The sequence below is a fragment of the Mesoplodon bidens genome (genome assembly GCF_964165515.1).
Source record: "Mesoplodon bidens genome assembly, chromosome: 12".
Classification (NCBI taxonomy): Eukaryota; Metazoa; Chordata; class Mammalia; order Artiodactyla; family Ziphiidae; genus Mesoplodon; species Mesoplodon bidens.
This window is the reverse complement of record NC_138168.1, coordinates 13,939,023-13,962,141: the sequence shown is the minus strand read 5'-3', so window position 1 is coordinate 13,962,141 and position 23,119 is coordinate 13,939,023. Positions and strand designations below refer to the sequence as shown.

Sequence of the window (23,119 nt, the reverse complement as noted above, 5' to 3'; positions counted from 1 at the left end):
AAGATAAATGGAAGCTTGGTTTGGGTTGGGGAAGAAAAGCCTGCTGGATTGCAGACTTCAAAAGGAAGCCAATACAAACTGAGAGAAAGAGGGTCATATGTGATAAGCAACATTTGGGGGTTTTGTTTGTTTTTAGAAAGGGAGGGTGCAGTGCAGTTTAGGACACGTTGAACTGTCCAAGTGCAGTCATCCAGTAGATGCTAGATCTAGAGCTCTAGAGCCATAAATGAGGCCATCATTGGTCTGTAGGCGGGAATGGCTGTCAGCTTCAATCTGAGCAGACTTCTTCAATCTTTACAGTAGGAAAATGAGATCAGCACCCATGTATGTATTTAAAGTAGATTTCTTAATGTTACTAGTAATTAAAGACAGATTTTTGCATCAAGATACTACCTCTCTGAAGACGGACTGCTTGCCTCAGTGTATTGAAGAAAAGCCTGTCCTCATGATAAAAATGCTTGACCAAAGAGAAACATCATTCTGATTTATAGTCCTTTGTTATTCTTTGTTTAGAAGTTCTTATTTTATCAGTTCAAGAAAACCAAATGCCTTTTAGAAGATTCTGCATCTCATTCAGTACTCTTAACTTCCATCATCAGTTTAGGTGAATATTTAAATAAAGGGGATAATTTAATACCACTATTAGAACACTCATAATAGTATATTGTAATCGTTTACCCACTTTTCTTTCCTCATTAGACTGCAAACTTTTCATATTAATCTTGGTGTCTGTAGAATGTAGGCCTTAGCATGTAAAATGTGCCCAGTAAATACTGGGTGAGTGAGTTGTTAGAAAAGAGAAAGAAAGAAGTGTTCGACAGCTCTATGAAAGGATTCCCGCAAGCAAAATAAAATCTAGGGGCACAGGCGTGAGGGCAAAGCAGTACTTTAGAGAGTGTCTCAGTCCTTTCTGAGGAGTTACGGATCTTTTAAGTACTTTACTTAGCTGATGGGGAAAAAAAATCAGATTTTAAGATTTCATCATCTTTCAAAATTTTTATAACTTTCATCATTATTTGTACATTGTGTTTAAAATTCCCAGTATTTTAGTGTTTGAATTTGATCATGTTCTATAGAATCCTGATTTGTAACTTTAGACTATGATGTTATTTCAGTAACAAGATACCTCCGGTATTGAAATATTGGTTAAATGGTCGAAAAGTGCTGTAGTAACTATCAGATAGAAAAAAGCCATGGGTCAGTTGGTCTCTCTCTACACACACATGCAAGCGCACACACACACATTTTTTAAAACTAAAAATTTGCCTTTGTATTAATATTCCCAGTAATATATATAGGTGTGTTATGGTAATTCTCAGAGAGCAGTAAAGGTTTTTTTCCTTGTCATTTCAGAAAATAGAGAATCCTGATGAACTGGCAGAACTTATAAATATGAATCTCGCACAACTTTGCTCACTTCTAATGGCTTTATGGGGACAGTTTCTGGAAGTTATAACACTACATGAAGAGCTAAGACTATTACTAGCACAAGAGCACCATACTTTGAGGGTAAGTTTTTAAAAAGTGATGTTAGAGCATTTTAATGAGTACAGTAAGTCCCCTACATACAAATCTTCAAGTTGTGAACTTTGAAAGGTGCGAACACATGTTCGCGTGTCCAGTCACGTAAGTTAGTTCACATGTCTGGCTACATTGTCACGTGCTTGCATCCTCTACAAGTGGTTGTGCTTTTGTGTATTTTACTGTACTGTACTGTATAGAATACAGTAGTATAGTATCTTTATTTCAAGCATAGGATGTCCGGAAGCAAGTGTAAAAGCAGCAGTGATGTAGCTGGTACTGCTAAGAAGCGCCAGCTGTTGTACTGCACTACTGTACTTTTCAAGGTACTGTACTGTAAGATCAAAAATGTTTTCTTTATTTTTTGTGTTGGTTTTTTATGTATTATTTGTGTGAAAAGTACTGTAAACCTATTACAGTACAGTACCGTATAGCTGATTGTGTTAGTTGGGTACCTAGGCTAACCTTGTTGGACTTACAAACAAATTGGCCTTACGAACACACTCTCGGAACAGAACTCGTTCGTATGTAGGGGACTTACTGTGCCACTTTCTATTTCTCCCTTCAGATCTGTTAGTATTTGCTTAATATATTCATGTGTTCTGGTGTTGGGAACATATATATTTACAGTTGGGAACTCCCTGGCAGTCCAGTGGTTAGGACTTGGTGCTTTCACTGCAGTTGCCTGGGTTCAGTGCTTGGTCAGGGAACTAAGATGCCACAAGGTGCATGGCACAGCCAAAAATAAATAAATAAATAAATCTGGTCAAGTTGATTGATATGGTTGTTTAATCAATATTCTGGATTAACTTTTTTTTCCTGTATCAGTATTTTAAAGACATATCTTTATCATTCATCCTCCATAACCTCTGATGAGAAATCAGTTGTCATTTATATTGTTGTTTCCCTCCAGCTCCTGTTACAATTTTCTCCTTATCTTTGGTTTGCAGCAGTTTGACTCTGATGGTGCCTTGTTGTAGTTTTCTTTATATTGCTTGTAGTTTATATATTTTCTTTATATTTATCTAAATATATATTTATATATTTTCTTGGTATTTATCTTTATGTTTATTTATCTCGTGATTTGCTGAGATGCTCATATCTGCAGGGTGATATTTTTATCAAAATTTTAGCCATTAGAACTACAGAATTTTTCTGCCCCAGTTTTCCCCTCTACTCTCTCTCTCTGGCACTCTGATTTCACTTTTGTTACACTATTTGATATTTTTTTGTTTCTTAGTAGTTTTTCTCTGTGCTCTTCAGAGTGAATAATTTCTGTTGTTCCATCTTTGAATCCACTAACTCATTTCTATAGTGTCTAATCTGCTTTAAATCTTGTCTAGTAAAATTTTCATTTCAGATACATACTTTTTACTTCCAAAATTTGCCTTTGGTTCTTTTCTTTTTTTAATTGTTTCATTTTTCTGCTAAGGTTCCTCATCTCTTCATTCATTATGACCAGCTTCGCCCGGTCACTGGCCAGTTTATACTATGGCTTGAAAGTACTTGCCTGAACTTCTGGTTTCTGATCCAGCTTTAAGAGGCTTGGACTTCATCACTCCCTTTCTAACAACAAGAAAAGAGCTGAACATACCAAATATCAACACATCTTTTTAGGTCCATTAGAGAACCGAAGCCACAGGATAAACTCCTGACCCCCAAACTGGAGAGATGGCTAGCCAGTTACAGAGAATCACATCTTACCAAAGCAGAAACCAACCCATGAACAGAAGTCACCAGGAGCCAGTACCAGGAGAGCAAAACTTAAACTGTAATTGATGAATTTCTGGAGGCTCAGTGTGAACAAGCTTGAGTTAATAACTCCAGGAGGGCCCAGTCTTAGGGGACACCCACACTTCTATGAGTTTTAGCTCCAGGAACCCTACCAGGTTCACATAGTTCAAATCAGAGAAATCCCCTCATGCAGGGAGAGGGGGAAATAGCCATTTGTAAAACATCCAGAGCATTCTGTCCTCCTTAACAAGACCTTCCTCCTCAGAAACTGTCTTTCTAGAGTCCAGCTGACCTGGGGGACCCAGCTCCAGCCCTCTCTAGCCTTTCACTTGGGGGAAGGAAAATACCCAACTTATACATTATTAGGGATTTGCAAATTAAAGCAACAGTGAAATACCATGCACACCTGTAAGAATGACTAAAATTGAAAACACTGACAGCACTAAATATTTGTGAAGATGTGGAGCAACAGGAACTCTCATTCATTGCTGTTGGGAATGCGAAATGATAAAACCACTTTGGAAGACAGTTTGACAGTTTCATATAAATCTACACATACTCTTACATAATAATCCAGCTACCATGCTCTTTGGTATTTACCCAAATTAGTTAAAAACTTAGGTCTGCACAAAAACCTGCACTCAGATATTTACAGCAACTTTTTTTTTATAATTACCAAAACTTAGATGTCCTTCATCAGGTAAATGGTTAAACAAACTATTGTGTGTTTACACTATGGAATATTTTTCAGTAATAAAAAGAAATAAGCTATCAAACCATGAAAAGACATAGAGAAACCTTAAAAGTATATCACTGCTGGGCTTCCCTGGTGGTGCAGTGGTTGAGAGTCCGCCTGCCGATGCAGGGGACACGGGTTCATGCCCCGGTCCGGGAAGATCCCACATGCCACGGAGCGGCTAGGCCCGTGAGTCATGGCCGCTGAGCCTGCATGTCCGGAGCCTGTGCTCTGCAACGGGAGAGGCCACAACAGTGAGAGGCCTGCATACGGCAAAAAAAAAAAAAAAAAGTATATCACTGCTAAATGAAAGAAGCCAATCTGAAGAATTACCTACTATATGATTCCAATTCTATGACATTCTGGAAAAGGAAAAACTATAAATAAATAATCAGTGGTCGCCAGGGGCTCAGGGGGATTGGGAGAGAGTCTAGTGGGTGGAGCATAGGAGATTTTTAGGGCAGTAAAACTGTTCTCTATGATATCGTAATGGTGGATACGTGTCACTATACATTTGTCAAAGCCCATACAATTCACAACAACAAGGGTGAACCTTAATGTAAATGATGGACTTTAGTTAATAATAATGTATCAATATTGGTTCGTCAGTTATAACAAATGCATCACCATAATACAAGACGTAAATAATAGGAGAAACTTGGGGGCTTGGGGTATAATTGGAACTCCCTATACTTTCTGATCAAGTTTTCTCTGAACCTAAAACTGCTCTGAAAAACTTAGTCTATTAATTATTTAAAAAGAGAAAGAAAAGTACTTGCCTGCTAATTCTAACACCTAGATTATCTTGGAGTCTACTTCTACTAACTGCTTTTATCTCTTGGTTGTAACTTACATCTTCCAGCTTCTTTGCATGTCTAGTTGATGTTCTTCAGTGCTTGAAACAGTTGCTCCTGTATCTTGTGCAGTTTTATAAGTTGTTTTCAGTAGAGTCAATCCAATACTAGTTTCTCTGTCATGGTCTAAGTAGAAGTTAAATAGTGCTTTTCAACCATGGCTGTACATTAGAATCACCTAGGGAACTTTAAAACTTACCAGTGCTGAATGGGGCCCAGGCATGGGTAATTAAAAAAAAATTCTCCAAGTGATTAACAGGGTTAGGCTTTTCCCTGAATAAGAGCATTCTACTGGGGGAGTGGGAACTGAAATCTGTCCTCTCCTCCCTGGAGGCAGGTTGTATCTGCCTGTGGAAGGAGCAAGCACCTTTTTGTTTTTGTTTCTGTTTTTTCCTTTCTTTTCCATTATGGTTTATCACAGGATATTGAATATAGTTCTCTGGGCTATACAGTAGGACCTTGTTGTTTATCCGTTCTATATATACTAGTTTGCATCTGCGAATCCCAAACTCCCCCTCCTTCCCTCCCCCAACACCCTCCTGCTTGGCAGCTGCAAGTCTGTTCTCTAGTCTGTGAGTCTGTTTGTGTTTCATAGATAAGTTCGTTTGTGTCCTATTTTAGATTCCACCTATAAGTGATATCATATGATATTTGTCTTTCTTTGTCTGACTTACTGCACTTAGTATGATCATCTCCAGGTCCATCCATGTTGCTGCAAATGGCATTATTTCATTCTTTTTTACAGCTGAGTAGTATTCCATTGTATATATGTACCACATCTTCTTCACACATTCATCTGTCAGTGGACTACTGTGAATAGTGCTGCAATGAACATTGGGGTGCATGTATCCTTTTGAATTAGAGTTTTCTCCAGATATATGCGCAGGAGTGGGATTGCTGGATTATATGGTAGTTCTGTTTTTAGTTTTTTGAGGAATCTCCATTCTGTTCTGAAGGAGCACCTTTTTGAATTTGCCCTTTAAAGCTTCCATATGGATCAGCAGGACCCTGGATTCTAATGTGTAGCCACTAGCTTCCCCTAACAAGGGTGGAGGGTCAGGAATTCTTATTAACTTTTATGGAGATTTTAACATCATAACGTTTTCAAGTGTATTGATGCTTTCTGTGCTCTAGAAGAGGGAAAGAGTTAGAAATAACTTGTATAGCCATCCTTTCCCACTTAAAGATTTCTTTACAATGATGTGTTATCTATTCAAAACATTACACAGTTTGCATTTTTAAGAACTCATCTCTAAAACTACTTCATCTGATATTCCTTCAGTACAACTGTATCAATGAACCTTAATATATTAAGCTCTATCTTTTTTAATAAAGTAGAAGTACTTTCTGAGAACATATTGTTTATAATATTTAGTTTGATGCTATTTATTTCCTATTTTCCATGGTTTAGGCAGACTTCCATTGTTAATGTAATTATTAACATAAAATATATTATAGCTTTTATGTGTATATACAAAAAACATGCCCAGCATTTTCAGGAAATAAGTCTACGCAAAAGTGAATTTTGTTATCATCCAATATGTGCTTTTTAAAGGGCTGATTTTTTCCTTAAATTATTTTTGACCATTTTAAATGAAAACTTTCTAGTGTGCTTCATGGCTGCTTACTTTCTGAAGCAGAGTATATGGAACCTAATTTAGCCCTTTCAAAGTGACTTAGTTATCATTATGAATCTTGTGTAATATATTCCGCTTTGATAGTACACTGGTGTCCTATGCTCTCAAAAAATGTCTGGATAGTAGATCTTCCATTAGAGAGGCCCAAGTTATATGAATTTTTTAACTTATTTTATCTGCTTTTTATGGGAATTTTCTAGGTTTTCTTTAAGGGGGGCCTTTTTGTTTCAGCATCAAGTTCTCATTTCCTTTGTCTAGTATATTATGTGTACTTAATGCCTATATATACTATGTATACTCTAATTCTCCTTTTCCCTTGGTTTCATTTGCTCTTTATAATGTACTGTGGATTGAGAAACCAAATAACTTAAACCAATAGGGGTTGTATCTAATAGTAAGCATAAATCAGGTTTGTATAAAAAGAACTTGGGCTTCCCTGATGGCGCAGTGGTTGGGAGTCCGCCTGCTGATGCAGGGGACGCGGGTTCGTGCCCCGGTCCGGGAGGATCCCACATGCCACGGAGCGGCTGGGCCCGTGAGCCATGGCCGCTGAGCCTGCGCTTCCGGGGCCTGTGCTCCGCAATGGGAGAGGCCACAACAGTGAGAGGCCCGTGTACCGCAAAAAAAAAAAAAAAAAAAAAAGAACTTAAAGAACATTGGTTCAGATAGCCTCATCCACCAGAGGGCAGATAGCAGAAGCAAGAAGAACTACAACCTTGCAACCTGTGGAACAAAAACCACATTCACAGAAAGGTAGACAAGATGAAAAGGCAGAGGGCAATGTACCAGATGAAGGAACAAGGTAAAACTCCAGAAAAACAACTAAATGAAGTGGAGATAGGCAACCTTCCAAATAAAGATTTCAGAATAATGATAGTGAAGATGATCCAGGACGTCGGAAAAAGAATGGAGGCAAAGATCGAGAAGATGCGAGAAATATTTAACAAAGACCTAGAAGAATTAAAGAACAAACACCTAGAAGAATTAAAGGACAAACAAACAGAGATGAACAATACAATAACTGAAATGAAAAATACACTAGGAGAAATCAATAGCAGAATAACTGAGGCAGAAGAACGGATAAGTGACCAGGAAGACAGAATGGTGGAATTCACTGCCATGGAACAGAATAAAAAAAAAAAGAATGAAAAGAAATGAAGACAGCCTAAGAGACCTCTGGGACAACATTAAACGCAACAACATTCGCATTATAGGGGTCTCAGAAGGAGAAGAGAGAGAGCAAAGACCCAAGAAAATATTTGAAGAGATTATAAAACTTCCCTAACATGGGAAAGGAGATAGCCACCCAAGTCCAGGAAGCACAGAGAGTCCCAGGCACGACAAACCCAAAGCGAAACACACCGAGACACATAATAATCAAATAGACAAAAATTAAAGACAAAGAAAAATTATTGAAAGCAACAAGGGAAAAACAACAAATAACAAACAAGAGAACTCCCATAAGGTTAACAGCTGATTTCTCAGCAGAAAGTCTACAAGCCAGAAGGGAGTGTCATGGTATATTTAAAGGGATGAAAGGGAAGAACCTACCACCAAGATTACTCTACCCGGCAAGGATCTCACTCAGATTCGATGGAGAAATCAAAATCTTTACAGAGGAAGCAAAAGCTAAGAGAATTCAGCACCACCAAACCAGCTCTACAACAAATGCTAAGGAACTTCTCTAAGTGGGAAACACAAGAGAAGAAAAGGACCTACAAAAACAAAACCATAACAATTAAGAAAATGGTAATAGGAACATACATATCGATAATTTCCATAAATGTAAATGGATTAAATGCCCCAACCAAAAGACACAGGCTCACTGAATGGATGCAAAAACAAGACCCATATATATGCTGTCTACAAGAGACGCACTTTAGACCTAGGGACACATGCAGACTGAAAGTGAGGGGATGGAAAAAGATATTCCATGCAAATGGAAATCAAAAGAAAGCTGAAGTAGCAATACTCATATCAGATAAAATAGACTTTAAAATAATGAATGTTACAAGAGACAAGGAAGGGCACTACCTAATGATCAAGGGATCAATCCAAGAAGAAGATTTAACAATTATAAATATATATGCACCCAACATCAGAGCACCTCAATACATAAGGCAACTGCTAACAGCTCTGAAAGAGGAAATCAACAGTAACACAATAATAGTGGGGGACTTTAACATCTCACTTACACCAATGGACAGATCATCCATAATGAAAATAAATAAGGAAACACAAGCTTTAAATGACACAATAGACCAGATAGATTTAATTGATATTTATAGGACATTCCATCCAAAAACAGCAGATTACACTTTCTTCTCAAGTGCGCACGGAACACTCTCCAGGACAGATCACATCTTGGGTCACAAATCAAGCCTCGGTAAATTTAAGAAAATTGAAATCATATCAAGCATCTTTTCCGACCACAGTGCTATGAGATTAAAAATCAATTACAGAGAAAATAACGTAAAAAACACAAACACAGGGAGGCTAAACAATACATTACTAAATAACCAAAAGATCACTAAGGAAATCAAAAAATGCCTAGAGACAAATGACAATGAAAACAAGATGATCCAAAGCCTATGGGATGCAGCAAAAGCAGTTCTAAGAGGGAAGTTTATAGCAATACAAGCCTACCTCAGGAAGCAAGAAAAATCTCATAAACAATCTAACCCTATGCCTAAAGGAACTAGAGAAAGAAGAACAAACAAAACTCAAAGTTAGCAGAACAAAAGAAATCATAAAGATCAGAGCAGAAATAAATGAAATAGAAACAAAGAAAACAATAGCAAAGATTGATAAAACGAAAAGCTTGTTCTTTGAGAAGATAAACAAAATTGATAAACCATTAGCCACACTCATCAAGGAAAAGAGGGAGAGGACTCAAATCAATAAAATTAGAAATGAAAAAGGAGAAGTTACAACAGACACCACAGAAATACAAAGCATCCTAAGAGACTACTACAAGCAACTCTATGCCAATAAAATGGACAACCTGGAAGAAATGGACAAATTCTTAGAGAGGTATAACCTTCCAAGACTGAACCAGGAAGAAGTAGAAAATATGCACAGACCAATCACAAGTAATGAATTGAAACTATGATTTAAAATCTTCCAACAAACAAAAGTCCAGGGCCAGATGGCTTCACAGGTGAATTCTATCAAACATTTAGAGAAGAGCTAACACCTATCCTTCTCAAACTCTTCCAAAATATAGCAGAGGGAGGAGCACTCCCAAACTCATTCTATGAGGCCTCTATGAGGTCACCATCACCGTGATACCAAAACCAGACAAAGATAACTACAAAAAATTAAAATTACAGACCAATATCACTGATGAATATAGATGCAAAAATCCTCAACAAAATACTAGCAAACAGAATCCAACAACACATTAAAGGGATCATACACCATGATCAAGTGGGATTTATCCCAGGGATTCAAGGATTCTTCAATATACGCAAATCAATCAGTGTGATACACCATATTAACAAAGTGAGGAATAAAAACCGTATGATCATCTAGGTAGTTGCAGAAAAAACTTTTCACAAAATTGAACACCCATTTATGATAAAAAGTCTCCAGAAAGTGGGCATAGAGGGAACCTACCTCAACATAATAAAGGCCATATACGACAAACCCACAGCAAACATCATTCTCAGTGGTGAAAAACAAAGCATTTCCTCTAAGATCAGGAAGAAGACAGGGATGTCCACTCTCGCCACTGTTACTCAGCATAGTTTTGGAAGTCCTAGCCACAGCAACCAGAGAAGAAAGAGAAATAAAAGGAATACAAATTGGAAAAGAGGAAGTAAAACTGTCACTGTTTGCAGATGACATGATACTATACATAGAGAATCCTAAAGATGCCACCAGAAAACTACTAGAGCTAATCGTTGAATTTGGTAAAGTTGCAGGATACAAAATTAATGCACAGAAATCTCTTACATTTCTATACACTAATGATGAAAAATCTGAAAGAGAAATTAAGGAAACACTCCCATTTACCACTGCAACAGAAAGAATAAAATACCTAGGAAGAAACCTACCTAGGGAGGCAAAAGACCTGTATGCAGAAAACTATAAGACACTGGTGGAAGAAATCAAAGATGACACAAACAGATGGAGAGATATGTCATGTTCTTGGATTTAAAGAATCAGTATTGTGAAAATGACTGTACTACCCAAAGCAATCTACAGATTCAATGCAATCCCTGTCAAGTTACCAATGGCATTTTTTACAAAACTAGAACAAAAAATCTTAAAATTTGTCTGGAGACACAAAAGACCCCCAATAGCCCAAGCAGTCTTGAGGGAAAAAAAAGGAGCGGGAGGAATCAGACTCCCTGGCTTCAGACTGTACTACAAAGCTACAGTAATGAAGACAATGTGATACTGGCACAGAAACAGAAATATAGATCAATGGAACAGGATAGAAAGCCCAGAGATAAACCCACGCACCTATGGTCAACTAATCTATGACAAAGGAGGCAAGGATATACAGTGGAGAAAAGACAGTCTCTTCAGTAAGTGGTGCTGGGAACACTGGACAGCTACATGTAAAAGCTACACTCGCTAACACCATACACAAAAATAAACTCAAAATGGATTAAAGACCTAAATGTAAGACTGGACACTATAAAACTCTCAGAGGAAAACAAAGGAAGAACACTCTTTGACATAAATCACAGCAAGATCTTTTTTGATCCACCTCCTAGAGTAATGGAAATAAAAACAAAAATAAACAAATGGGACCCAATGAAACTTCAAAGCTTTTGCAAAGCAAAGCAAACTACAAACAAGATGAAAAGGCAACCCTCAGAACAGGAGAAAATATTTGCAAACAAATCAACAAAGGATTAATCTCCAGAATATATAAACAGCTTATGCAGCTCAATATTAAAAAAGCCAAACAACCCAATCCAAAAATGGACAGAAGACCTAAATAGACATTTCTCCAAAGAAGACATACAGATGGCCAAGAAGCACATCACTAATTATTAGAGAAATGCAAATCAAAACTACAATGAGGTATCACCTCACACCAGTTAGAATGGGCATCATCAGAAAATCTACAGACAACAGATACTGGAGAGGGTGTGGAGAAAAGGGAACCCTCTTGCACTGTTGGTGGGAATGTAAATTGATACAGCCACTATGGAGAACAGTATGGAGGTTCCTTAAGATACTAAAAATAGAATTACCATATGATCCAGCAATCCCACTACTGGGCATATACCCAGAGAAAACCATAATTCAAAGACACATGCACCCCAGTGTTCATTGCAGCACTGTTTACAATAGCCAGGACATGGAAGCAAACTAAATGTCCATCAACAGATGAATGGATAACGAAGATGTGGTACATATATACAGTAGAATATTACTCATCCATAAAAGGGAATGAAATGGTGCCATTTGCAGAGCCGTGGATGGATGTAGAGACTGCCATACAGAGTGAAGTAAGTCAGAAAGAGAAAAACAAATATCATACATTAACACATATATGTGGAACCTAGAAAAATGGTACAGATGAACCAGTTCGCAGGGCAGAAATAGAGACACAGATGTAGAGAACAAATGTACGTACACCAAGCAGGGAAAGCGGTGGGGCAGGGGTGTGGGATGAACTGGGAGATTGGGATTGACATATATACACTAATAGGTATAAAACGGATAACTAATAAGAACCTGCTGTATAAAAAAATAAATAAAGTTCAAAAATTCAAAAAAAGAAACATTTGTTCAGTGAACATTTGTGAGGTGCCTTCTTTCTTCAAGGCAACATAGATAATATATCACATATTTAGACTCTGCACTACAGATTAGAAACTAACCTGGATGAGGATGTATAAAATTATTGTAGTAAATATTATAATAATATGTGATTAATATATTAAATTATAATAAATATAGTTATATTAATAACTACTTATTAAAATTATTATAGTAAGCCTTGCTTAGCAATTTAAACAACATATTAGGGTGAACATAGATAAAGGAACATTTAACTCTTTAAAGCACTATAAACACCCATTTTGAGCCCTTAAAACCTTTTTTTTTAATGTCCTAGTTAAATTTTGAATAGTTGATATTGCCAAATAAGTAGATTCTTTGAAATTAGGGTACATACTCAAAACGTGTCTTACAGATATATATATATATATATATACCAAAGTACTAATATCTGTTACTCATATCCTGAGTTTGTAAATTTGACATTTTCTTCTATGCCTGCCTTTTGCCCAGAATTAAGCTGTGCTGCCATCAGGTGGCAGTGATGCCTTAGTTATGGCCTCACAGAGCTGTTGCCAGCCTTCTTCCTGATGGGTTGCCACTGCCTGGAAATCAGGGCAGGAGAAAGTTCAGATAGAGAACCTCATCTGGGAGCAGAGAGGAAAGGAGAGACTTTATGATAACAGGGAGTCCTAATGCAGAAGGGAAGGGATCAGTGGTTGGAGCACAATTCTTGACACTTTTCTCAAGTCCTTATTTGAATCCCATGTGTATCACAGCCCAGCTATGTTGTCTTACCTCACTTGTTAAATGAAGATATATCCACTTCATAGGGTTTTTACATGGTTCAAATCAAAGAATGAAACTAAAGTGCTTAGTACGGAGCCTGGTAGGGAGGATGCTGTCCAGAAATGGTGGTTCTTACTGTAGGGATCAGGGATGGTGGGGAGGCAGGCCCAGCTGCAGCTGCAGGAATCCAGATGACTTCAGGCTGCATTTCTTTACACTTTACAGCCCTCGGGGAAAATACCTCTAACAGACAGACAGACAGGCAGGCAGGCAGATAAGTTTTCCTCATGTCTCCCTTAGTGTTGGAGAGGAAGAAGCGGCCGTCAGCAGCATGTGAAGGTGAAGACAGTTGCGTCCTTCCCACAGACATTTCGTTGCCCCCTGTCGACTTGTCCCTCTGAAGACCCAGTCTCACCAACTCAGGGAGACAAGCTTAGGAAGTCAGAAACTCAACTGGCTATAACTTGATGACAAGTAAAATGTTTCTCCAATTCACTGTACGTTTTTTTTGTTTTTTTTTTTGGCTGCATTGGATCTTCATTGCTGCACGCAGGCTTTTCTCTAGTTGCGGTGAGCAGGGGCTACTCTTCGTTGCGGTGCATGGGCTTCTCCTTGTGGTGGCTTCTCTTGTTGCGGAGCATGGGCTCTAGGCACGCGGGCTTCAGTAGTTGTGGCACGTGGGCTCAGTAGTTGTGGCTCGCGGGCTGTAGAGCACAGGCTCAGTAGTTGTGGTGCACGGGCTTAGTTGCTCCGCAGCATGTGGGATCTTCCTGGACCAGGGCTTGAACCCGTGTCCGCTGCATTGGCAGGCAGATTCTTAACCACTGCGCCACCAGGGAAGCCCTGAGAAGTGTACAAATTTGTTTAATATAAGTTTTATGTGACAAGGTAGCCTTCATAAGGAAATGAAGACCCAAAGAAACAGACCTGAGTATTTTATGATAGGCTTGATGAAGAGTTGACAGTTCGTGAAGGAATATGATAGGTTAAGGAGTATGAAGTAATTGTAGTAAACCGAGGGAATTTATCAGCAAGCCTGTTTGTAGGCTTCTTCTTGGCATTCCTTTGTTGTGGGAGATAAGAATGGACATTCCATTCCTCTGGGTATAGTGAGGGCGCCTCTCACATGAGGGTTTTATGACCTGTTTTAGGGGAGAAGGGTTGGTGAGGAGGTCAGGCTGACTTTCCTGCTCTTCCTTTTCTTAAATTTCTTCATCTTAAGATATTCAATATGCCAAGGTGCCATAATTTGGGGTAGCATGTCCAGAACCCCATCACCACCAGCCTCTCCTTTCTTTTTTAAAATACAAGGGGGAGCGTATAATACATAATTTTCTGCATTTGGCTTTTTAAAATATTTGACTCTTTTTTTGAATATGTTTTTTTTTTTCCTTTGGCTGCATTGGGTCTTTGCCGCTGCCTGCAGGCTTTCTCTAGTGGTGGTGAGTAGGAGCTACTCTTTGTTGCAGTGAGCGGGCACCTCATTGCAGTGGCTTCTCTTATTGTGGAGCATGGGCTGTAGGCGTGCAGGTTTCAGTAGTTGCAGCACAAGGGCTCTAGGCCGTGTGGGCTTCAGTAGTTGTGGCACAGGCTTCAGTAGTTGTGGCTCGTGGGCTCCAGAGCGCAGGTCAGTAGTTGTGGCACATGGGCTTAGTTGCTCCGTGGCATGTGGGATCTTCCCAGACCAGGGCTCGAACCCGTGTCCCCTGCATTGCCAGGTGGATTCTTAACCACTGCACCACCAGGGAAGCCCTTCATTGTACATTTAAAACCAAAGACCCCTAAGTTGTATTTCCCTTTAGAAAAAAATTTTAGGTGTAATATAATTCCAAGACGTAATATCATTTCTCTCTCCTCCACGTACCCTTCAAACAAAATATATTTTCCATCCCCTTACTGTTGCTTCAGTTGCTCCAGTAGCTGACAAAGACTTTTCCTGCATAGTTAGAAATGAAACAGTCAGAATACAAATATGATGGAAGAAATATTCAACTAGATTTGACCAGTATTTACCAAGTACTTGCTTCTGTAACATACCAAGACATATTTTGGGGGGATAGCAAAGATCATCCAAAACACAGTTCCTACTCTAAAGAACATTACCCATTAGGAGGGGAGACAGTTCACATATACAATTATTTTAAGAAAAAATGTGGTGAATGCTACAGTGGTAATTGTAATAGCTTATATTTATAGACACTTTCCAGATTAAAAACTGCTATTAAATACATTATCTTGTTTATTCTTTGCAATAACCCCCTATGAAGAATAAGTAAGTGTAATTGAAAAAGAGTCATCGAGGCTCCAAGGTGAAATGCTGAAGGTCACAGAGCCAGTGAGTCCACCATCAGCTCAGCTGGTGTGTACTGGGATGCCTGGCACACGGCACCGGGGAGTGCTAGCTTATCCCACCATTCTTCTGTGCGCTGGGTGCTGTTCTTGGTGTGGGGATGTAGTGGTAAATAAGACAGAATCCCCATCTTCAAGGAGGATGAATGGTGTATCCATAATGTAAAACGAAATTTCTTACCTACATTCTATTCTTTCTTTTAACTCTTGGAGTAAGTACCAAAATACAGCGCTTTGGCAACCCTGAGGAGGGAGAGTAATTCTCACAGAGGTGGTTATGGAGGGCCTCGCAAAGGGGGTTTCTTTCCCTGCCACCCAGTTCCTGATTGACTTTTTAAATGTGCCATGTTATTCATACTCCCTTTTGGAATTTTCCAGGTGCGCAGATTTTCTGAGGCATTCTTTTGTTTTGAACATCCAAGAGAAGCTGCCATTGCATACCAGGAACTTCAGTGAGTAGCATAAGTCCAAAATTTAACTGATTCTATTTCCTTTTACATAAGATATCATCTCAGAATTTATCAGTTACAGAATATACAATATTTACAATGAAAGAAATTAGGAGAATTTGAAGTTTAGAAAGCTCCTGTTTAGTCAAATTGCATTTAATCTTATGCATTACTTCACTAAAGACCCTGCCCTTACATAAAGAAGTGTACTGCGGTGTTACCCCTCCCCACACAGATCTACCCCACCCTTGGGAGTCCCACGCAGCCCTGGCTCCAGCCTTTCATTTGGCCATCTTGTTGTATTTTTATCTTCACAGGTCAGAATCTCTTACATTTATCATTATGTGTTACATATTTTCACAGGTAGTCTGACTGGCACTTCCTGCTGTTATGTAAAAGATTTACAATTCAAATATCCTGAGTAGATGCCTTCCACTTTCCCTACTGAGTACATTTAGATCTGGTTTTCTTTGGCTTTAAAGAATATTTTGAGGACATAATGTTGAATGAAAAAAGTCAGACATAAAAGAGTAAAGAATATATGACTCTGTTTATATGAAGTTCTGGAACACGTAAGACTAAGGTGAAGCAAGTCAGAAGAGTGGTTGTCTTGATGTTGACTTGGGCTGGGAGTTTGCCTGGAAAGACATGAGAGTACTCTCTGGACAGGTGGAAAATGTTCTGTATCGCGTGTCCGTTTGTCAGAATCGTGCAGCCAAGATTTGTTTGTTTCAGTGCATGTGAAGTATATGCCCCAACAGACAACTGTAAATAATCATAGGGTGTGTGGGTAGGCAGTGAGTGGAGGTACAGACAAAGCAAGAAAGGAAAACGTTTGTTGATGGGGCTTATGGTGCTGTTCTGTGTACTTTGATTTGTTTCAAATTTTCCGTAAGAAAGTTTTTTTTAAAAAACTGTTTTGCATTAGAAAGTTACATACCTTTTTAAAAATAGCTGTTAATTGTATTCATCAGTACGTGTTAACTTTTTTTTTCAACATTATCACCAAGTCTTAGCAGGCATTTGAGCTTTTGGTCTTTCTCCTCTATGCTATTCTCAGCTAATTAGGATGTTCAGACATTAAGCACAGATGACTCACTTTGAAATAACATTTAAAAGTATAGAAGAGTGTAATAGAAATTAAATAATTTATCAGTAAACCATAATTTTATTAGTCAGTAATTTTTGTCAACAAACCATAATTTTCATCGTACCAGTTTTTATCTCTGACCAAGGAGCTCTTTCGTAAGGAGGTTGTCTTGAGGAGGGGTGGTCCTGGAGAGACAATGAGGTGAAATTGGTGTGATTGTCTAGATTGCAGTCTGACGTAAGACATGTTTTTCAGTGCTCAGAGTCACCTCCAGATGTGCACCGCTCTCAAAAACACTTCCTTCTGCAGCTCTCTCCCACCCCTGCCTATTGAGTGTAGTGAATTAGATGGAGATCTCAACTCATTACCTGTGATCTTTGAAGACAGGTATTTAGATGCAGTTACTGAAGGTAAGTGTAATCTAACTAAAATATGTAAGCTGTGTGTGTCATTTTCAGTATATTCTGTCTAATATACATAAAGCCATTCCTTAATGTGGGGCTGTTTTCCCCCCTCCAGTTTTATTTATTTTTGAGGATATTAGAAAGTTTTAGTCAGAGAAAGTAGTCTTAATCATATGAGTTCTTATACCTCGTTTTAAACCTGAATTTCTTTTTCTTTGGATAAAAGACTTAGATGCACCCTGGATGGGAATTCAGAGTCTTCAGAGATCAGAGTCCAGTAGAATGGATAAATGTGAGACTGAAGAAAGCTCTCTAGCTGGACTTTCCAGCCCAGAGTTGAAAGTCAGACCTGCTGGGGCCTCCAGTTTTTGGTCTACAGAAGGTGAAAAGCAGCTAACAAAGTCTCTAAAAGGAAAGAATGAAGAATCAAATAAATCCAAGGTTAAGGTTACTAAGCTCATGAAAACAATGAAACCTGAAAACACAAAAAAATTAATAAAACAGAACTCTAAGGATTCTGTGATTTTGGTAGGCTACAAATGTTTGAAAAGTACAGCATCAAATGATCTCTTTAAAAGCTTTGAAGGCAATCCTTCACATAGTCAGAAGGAAGGTCTGGACACCACAATATGTGGATATAATTTTGACCTAAAGACCTACATCAGACAGACAAGTCAAAAGGAAGCTAGCTATTTGCCAGCTAATACAGAGAGAACTGAACAAAAGTCTCCAGATATTGAAAATATGCAACCAGACCTGTTTGATCCTTTGAACTCTGGCAGCCTAAATCTTTGTGCAAATTTGTCCATTTCAGGTAAACTTGATATCTCCCAGGACGATAGTGAAATTGCACAAGTGGAACACAGTGTGGCATCCAGAAGTTCATCAGATGATTGCCATGATCATCAAACTGCCCCCACTTCGGGAGTTAGGACAATTGAAGTAAAGCCCTCTAATAAAGACCCTTTCAGTGGAGAGAAAATAACTGTTAAAATAGGACCTTGGACAGAGCTTCGACAAGATGAAATACTTGTGGATAGTTTACAACTACCCAACTTTGAGTCCTTAGAACCTAACGGTAAATCTAAATCTATAGAACTAACACTTGAAAAGGAAGCTTTGCAGGAAGCAAAGTGTCGTTCTGTTGGAGAATCACTAGCTAAGCTAAGAAGTAATCAACCTGCTTCTTCTACAAGAGAATATCATGTTGTAGTGAGTGGAGACTCAATTCAGTTACCAGATGTTAGGGCCACGTGCGCCTCGTCTCGGTTCTCAGATTCAGGTGTGGAAAGTGAACCAAGCTCTGTTGCAACACATCCAAACCCTGACCTAGTCTTTGAAACTGCACAAGGGCAAGGTCTTTACATTAACGAAAGGTTATTTCCTCAGCTTTTGGTGAAGCCGGATCATAATGTAAAGTTTTCAGTAGGCAGCCACTGTACTGAGAGCACAAGTGCTTTCAGTGAGATCCAGTCATCCTTAGCGTCCATAAACTCTCTGCCTTCTGACGATGAGCTGTCACCTGATGAAAATCCTAAGAAATTGGTTGTACCTGAATGCCACCTAAGCGATAGCAGAACCGTGTTGAATCTAGGAACAATTGATGTGCCAAAATGTGACGATAGGAAAAAGTCAAGTATTATCTTGCAACAGCAGAGTGTCGTGTTTTCAGGGCATTTGGACAATGAAATGATAGCAATACATTCCTTAAATTCAAGCACTAAAGACCCTTTACAATTTGTTTTTTCAGATGAAGGTACTTCCAGTGATGTGAAAAGTAGTTGCAGCTCCAAACCTAACTTGGACACTGTGTATAAAGACTCCCAGAGCCCTGATAAATCTAGTGACCCTGCAGGGACCGCAGTTCCGTTAAGTTCAGGACTGGTTTGTTCAGGCACCCCTTGTGTCGTTTCAGGTTCCATTTCTACCAGGACAGACGTCAGTGAAGATAGAACTGTGAAAAGAAAAAATAGCGATGCGTTAAATCTCAAACAAATGTATTCAGAAGCCCCTACAGTTAAAGATGAAACGCACCTGGGTACAGGTGACCCTTTTTCAACCAGTCCTGATATGGTAAAGCAAGGGCTTGTGGAAAATTATTTTGGCTGTCAAAGCAGTACAGATACTTCTGACACGTGCACTATTAGCTACAGCAATTCAGTTAGCCCTCAGAAGGAAGCTTCTGAAAAAGAAATTAGTAATCTTCAGCAGGACCAGGGTAAAGATGAGGAGGAAGAAGAGCAGGACCAACAAATGGTTCAAAATGGGTATTACGAAGAGACGGATGACCCCGCTTCGGCTGGGGCAGTACGTGCTCACTGCACAGACCGAGGTGCCCTAGAAGAAGAAAGATTTATCAGATCCGAAAAGATTAGCACTGACTATCTGAGGGATGGTATAACTATGCCTACTGTCTGTACTTCCGGCTGTCTGTCCTTCCCATCTGCACCACGAGAGTCTCCTTGTAGTGTTAAGTATTCTTCTAAGAGTAAATGTGATGCCATTACAAAGCAGCCAAGCAGCGCTTCTTACAACTTCACCTCATCACTGTCCTGGTATGAAAATTCACCAAAACCTCAAATACAAGCGTAAGTAATGGAGCACGATAGCACGTGCTACTAAAGAGAGAGAGAACATATATGTATATTTCTCCGGTAACATACATATTTCACGTTCTCTGGTCTCTGTAATACAGAACATGCTTCTTCGATTAGCTGTCTGAAATGGAGGAGTGAACTCAGTATGCTCTTTGACAGACAGACCTGCAGTTCCCTGTATGACTGTTCTGTTCTGTAGGCTTGACTTGCCTGATACAGATTTTCCATTGGTAGCTTTATGGTAGAAGTATGGAATAATTGAGATTAAAACCCTTTTTTTCCCATCAATACCTCATCTATCCCCTGGTTAACTCCCAGACAAAGGTTAGGTTTTATATCTAGCAAATAAGGACAATATTAGATAATTGCTAGAAACTTCCTAAAGCCTACCAGACTTAGATTGCCTCAGCTAAGTCCGTGTTTCCAGAATTGGGATTTAATGGACCAGTAAAAAAAATCCAGAAAATTTTGAGCATGACATAGGTTTAGTAGCATGCCACTGGTTTTCTACTACCTTATTCCAGATGGAATTACAATCCCTGGAATAAAATGTCTGGGCATATCTACTGTAGGTTTTTTAAGCTCCCAGATCATTCTGATGTATACACACAAGTAAGACCCATGGTGCCTACACCTAGTGAGCCTAGCAAGGTGAGAACAGCCCATTGAAGACTTGTAATGTGCTGGGAAGCTGAAGGTTGCACCACCTCCTGGGTACCTCAGACTCTTCTGAGTCATTAGTTAAAGCAGTGGTCTGTATTCTTCACCCAGGGTGTCCCACTCAGTTTAGTGTTCATCAGCTTCTTGGAGTTTTATCAGTCCAAATGATCTAATGTTATGATAGTTAATAATTTTTGATGTTCTCATTCCCCAAGTTGATTAGATATGTCACTTATTCTATCAGTAAATGAGTGTATGCCACCAATTTTATTTAATCACATCCCCCTCTTAGTTCTGTTCCTTCTTATTGGTATTTTTAGAGAAAAATACAAATAACCTCATCTACTAAATACTATACCTGCCATTCTCACTGCTACACTGTGTAGAATATCTCCTTCTTTTCCTTTTATATAAGATTAAAAAGGAGCAAAAAGGGTAAGATTTGATCACAGGATCAGCATCAGACTGTCCTCCGTGCAGTACTTCTCCCGTCTTTTCTATGCATACAGTATAAAATTCAGTAGAAAGCATAACTCCATTCCCAGTGTTTTCTTAGTGGATTTCAAGTTTAAAAGAATATTTTTAAGTGATGTCAGGCTTTAAATACTCATTGTATTTGGTCACAATATGTACTAAAAAATAGTAAAAAAAAAAGTACTCTCTGATTTCTAAATCATTTAGGTGAACCCACATATTTTCATTATTTTAAAATCAAATATTTCTGGGTTTCCTCTTCTGCAGTTCTCTAAATGCAGCATATTATCTTTTGGGTTCTAAAAACTGAGTATAATACTTAGTAACGAGTGTTTTTTACACTATTTTGCTTCAGCTTCGTTCAGGCAAAAGAAGAATTGAAGCACCTTAAGCTCCCTGGGTTCATGTACAGTGATGTTCCTCTTCTGGCATCCTCAGTACCCTATTTTTGTGTGGAAGAGGAGGAGGGGGGCCATTCCGAAGATGGAGTCCATCTCATTGTCTGTGTGCACGGCCTGGACGGTATGTAACGTCTGTGTGTGTAACCCGTAGCAACTCACTCTTTTCTTTTCCTAGTAGATCTCATTTAGTTTTATTTAATCTTTGACCTGAAAAAAGATTTCTAAATTGCTGATATTAATTAAATCTTAAATACTCTCTAAAACAGAGATGTGCTTAATTTTGCTGAGTATAATATTAGATTTCTTTGTAAAGTAAATTTTCCATGGAATTGACATCCACATGCCAACATTTTATTTATTTTAACTTCGGATTTTTCTGTCTTCTCTGTTTTTATTCTTTTTGTCAGCTGTCACCTCGTGGCAATCATTTTGTCTCCCTTTGATCATCTTTCTGCTTCCCTTTTAGCTTGCTGCTTTAAACCTTATGGACAAGAAAAATCAATACCTAAGAATTAAAGATTCACTGATTAATCAGGGTATAACTTAAATTCCTAATACCTTGTTTTACTGCTGTGGTTTTGTGACAGCTGTTTTGGTTACTCAACAGCCTATTTTTCTTGGTTAGGAACTATGTTAGAAGACACCAAATATCTCTGGACTAGCGGAGTATTACTGTGTTATAAGGTGATTCTGTAGCAACAAATTGACAAAAGATTTTATGGATTATAAAAATGCTAAACACAGGTCTGAGCTAGTAAATTCTTATGAAGTTGGATATTTTTCTTTAAGAAAAACAAAACCGTGACTCTTAAGAAATAAAATATCTCTAACACTAACCTCTTTCCCCCAACTAATAAAATTTTCAAAGAATTATCCTCCAAGAAAGGCTTCTTGGCCCAGTAGAATCTCTGGTAAATTCCTCTTTGAAGTCGTCAAGAAACACACTATCCCATGTTATAAGGAGGGAGACAGACACACTGCTTGGGGGGTGGGGGGGCGGTGGCGAGAGCATCAATGCAACCAGACCTCTGAAGAGACAGGCTGTTGGAGGCCATTGCCAGCTGATGGAAATCCGCTGTGAAATAGACACTGAGGATTCTGGTTCCCAGGGCCTTGTCACTTCACAGCTGGCACAGGCCTACGCTTGTCCCCAAGAAGTGTAACAGAGTATGAGGGTGCGCACTGTACCTTTTGCTTTATCTCGTCCCTTAGGTATAACTTTCATTTTCTTCATTTTCTAGGTAACAGTGCAGATCTCCGGTTAGTAAAAACTTACATTGAACTTGGACTGCCTGGGGAAAGAATTGATTTCCTTATGTCTGAGAGAAATCAGGTACAGATAGCTGTGTTTTCAGTGGAAGCACACATTTTTCTACCAGTTTCTACCTAAATATTTGCTGACTACAAAATGCCTGTAGTAGTAGAAATAATTTTTCTGATTTCTATGAAGTGTAACAATTAATGCGTAGCCTAAGGAAGTAGAAGTGATTTACAGTTTGATTTATGAGCTATTTACATGTGCAAAATTCCTAGGATTTCACATTCTGTGCAAATATTTTAATTAAACCATTATAAATAACCTTAATAACCTTATGTTCAGTGTTGATAGCAGACTAAACAATTATCTAATGAAGTATTAAGAACAGTGAGCCTTTTTTTCCCCTAGAAATTCACTACTT

The 23,119-nt window shown here is 38.6% G+C and overlaps 1 protein-coding gene across 8 annotated transcripts in view; it reads left to right on the top strand.

Annotated features, from left to right (window-relative positions):
- Window positions 1–23,119, top strand: part of FAM135A (family with sequence similarity 135 member A) — a 113,784-nt gene that overhangs the window by 68,335 nt on the left and 22,330 nt on the right. For 5 of the 8 annotated variants that reach the window (XM_081251167.1, XM_081251168.1, XM_081251170.1 and 2 more), the window contains 6 exons: window positions 1,354–1,509; window positions 15,744–15,817; window positions 17,160–17,314; window positions 17,535–19,896; window positions 21,395–21,561; window positions 22,682–22,773. In XM_081251167.1, coding sequence (XP_081107293.1) covers window positions 1,354–1,509; window positions 15,744–15,817; window positions 17,160–17,314; window positions 17,535–19,896; window positions 21,395–21,561; window positions 22,682–22,773 — 3,006 coding nt within the window. The remainder of the gene's footprint in view (window positions 1–1,353; window positions 1,510–15,743; window positions 15,818–17,159; window positions 17,315–17,534; window positions 19,897–21,394; window positions 21,562–22,681; window positions 22,774–23,119) is intronic. The other 3 variants (XM_081251171.1, XM_081251172.1, XM_081251174.1) reach the window with 2 other exon arrangements.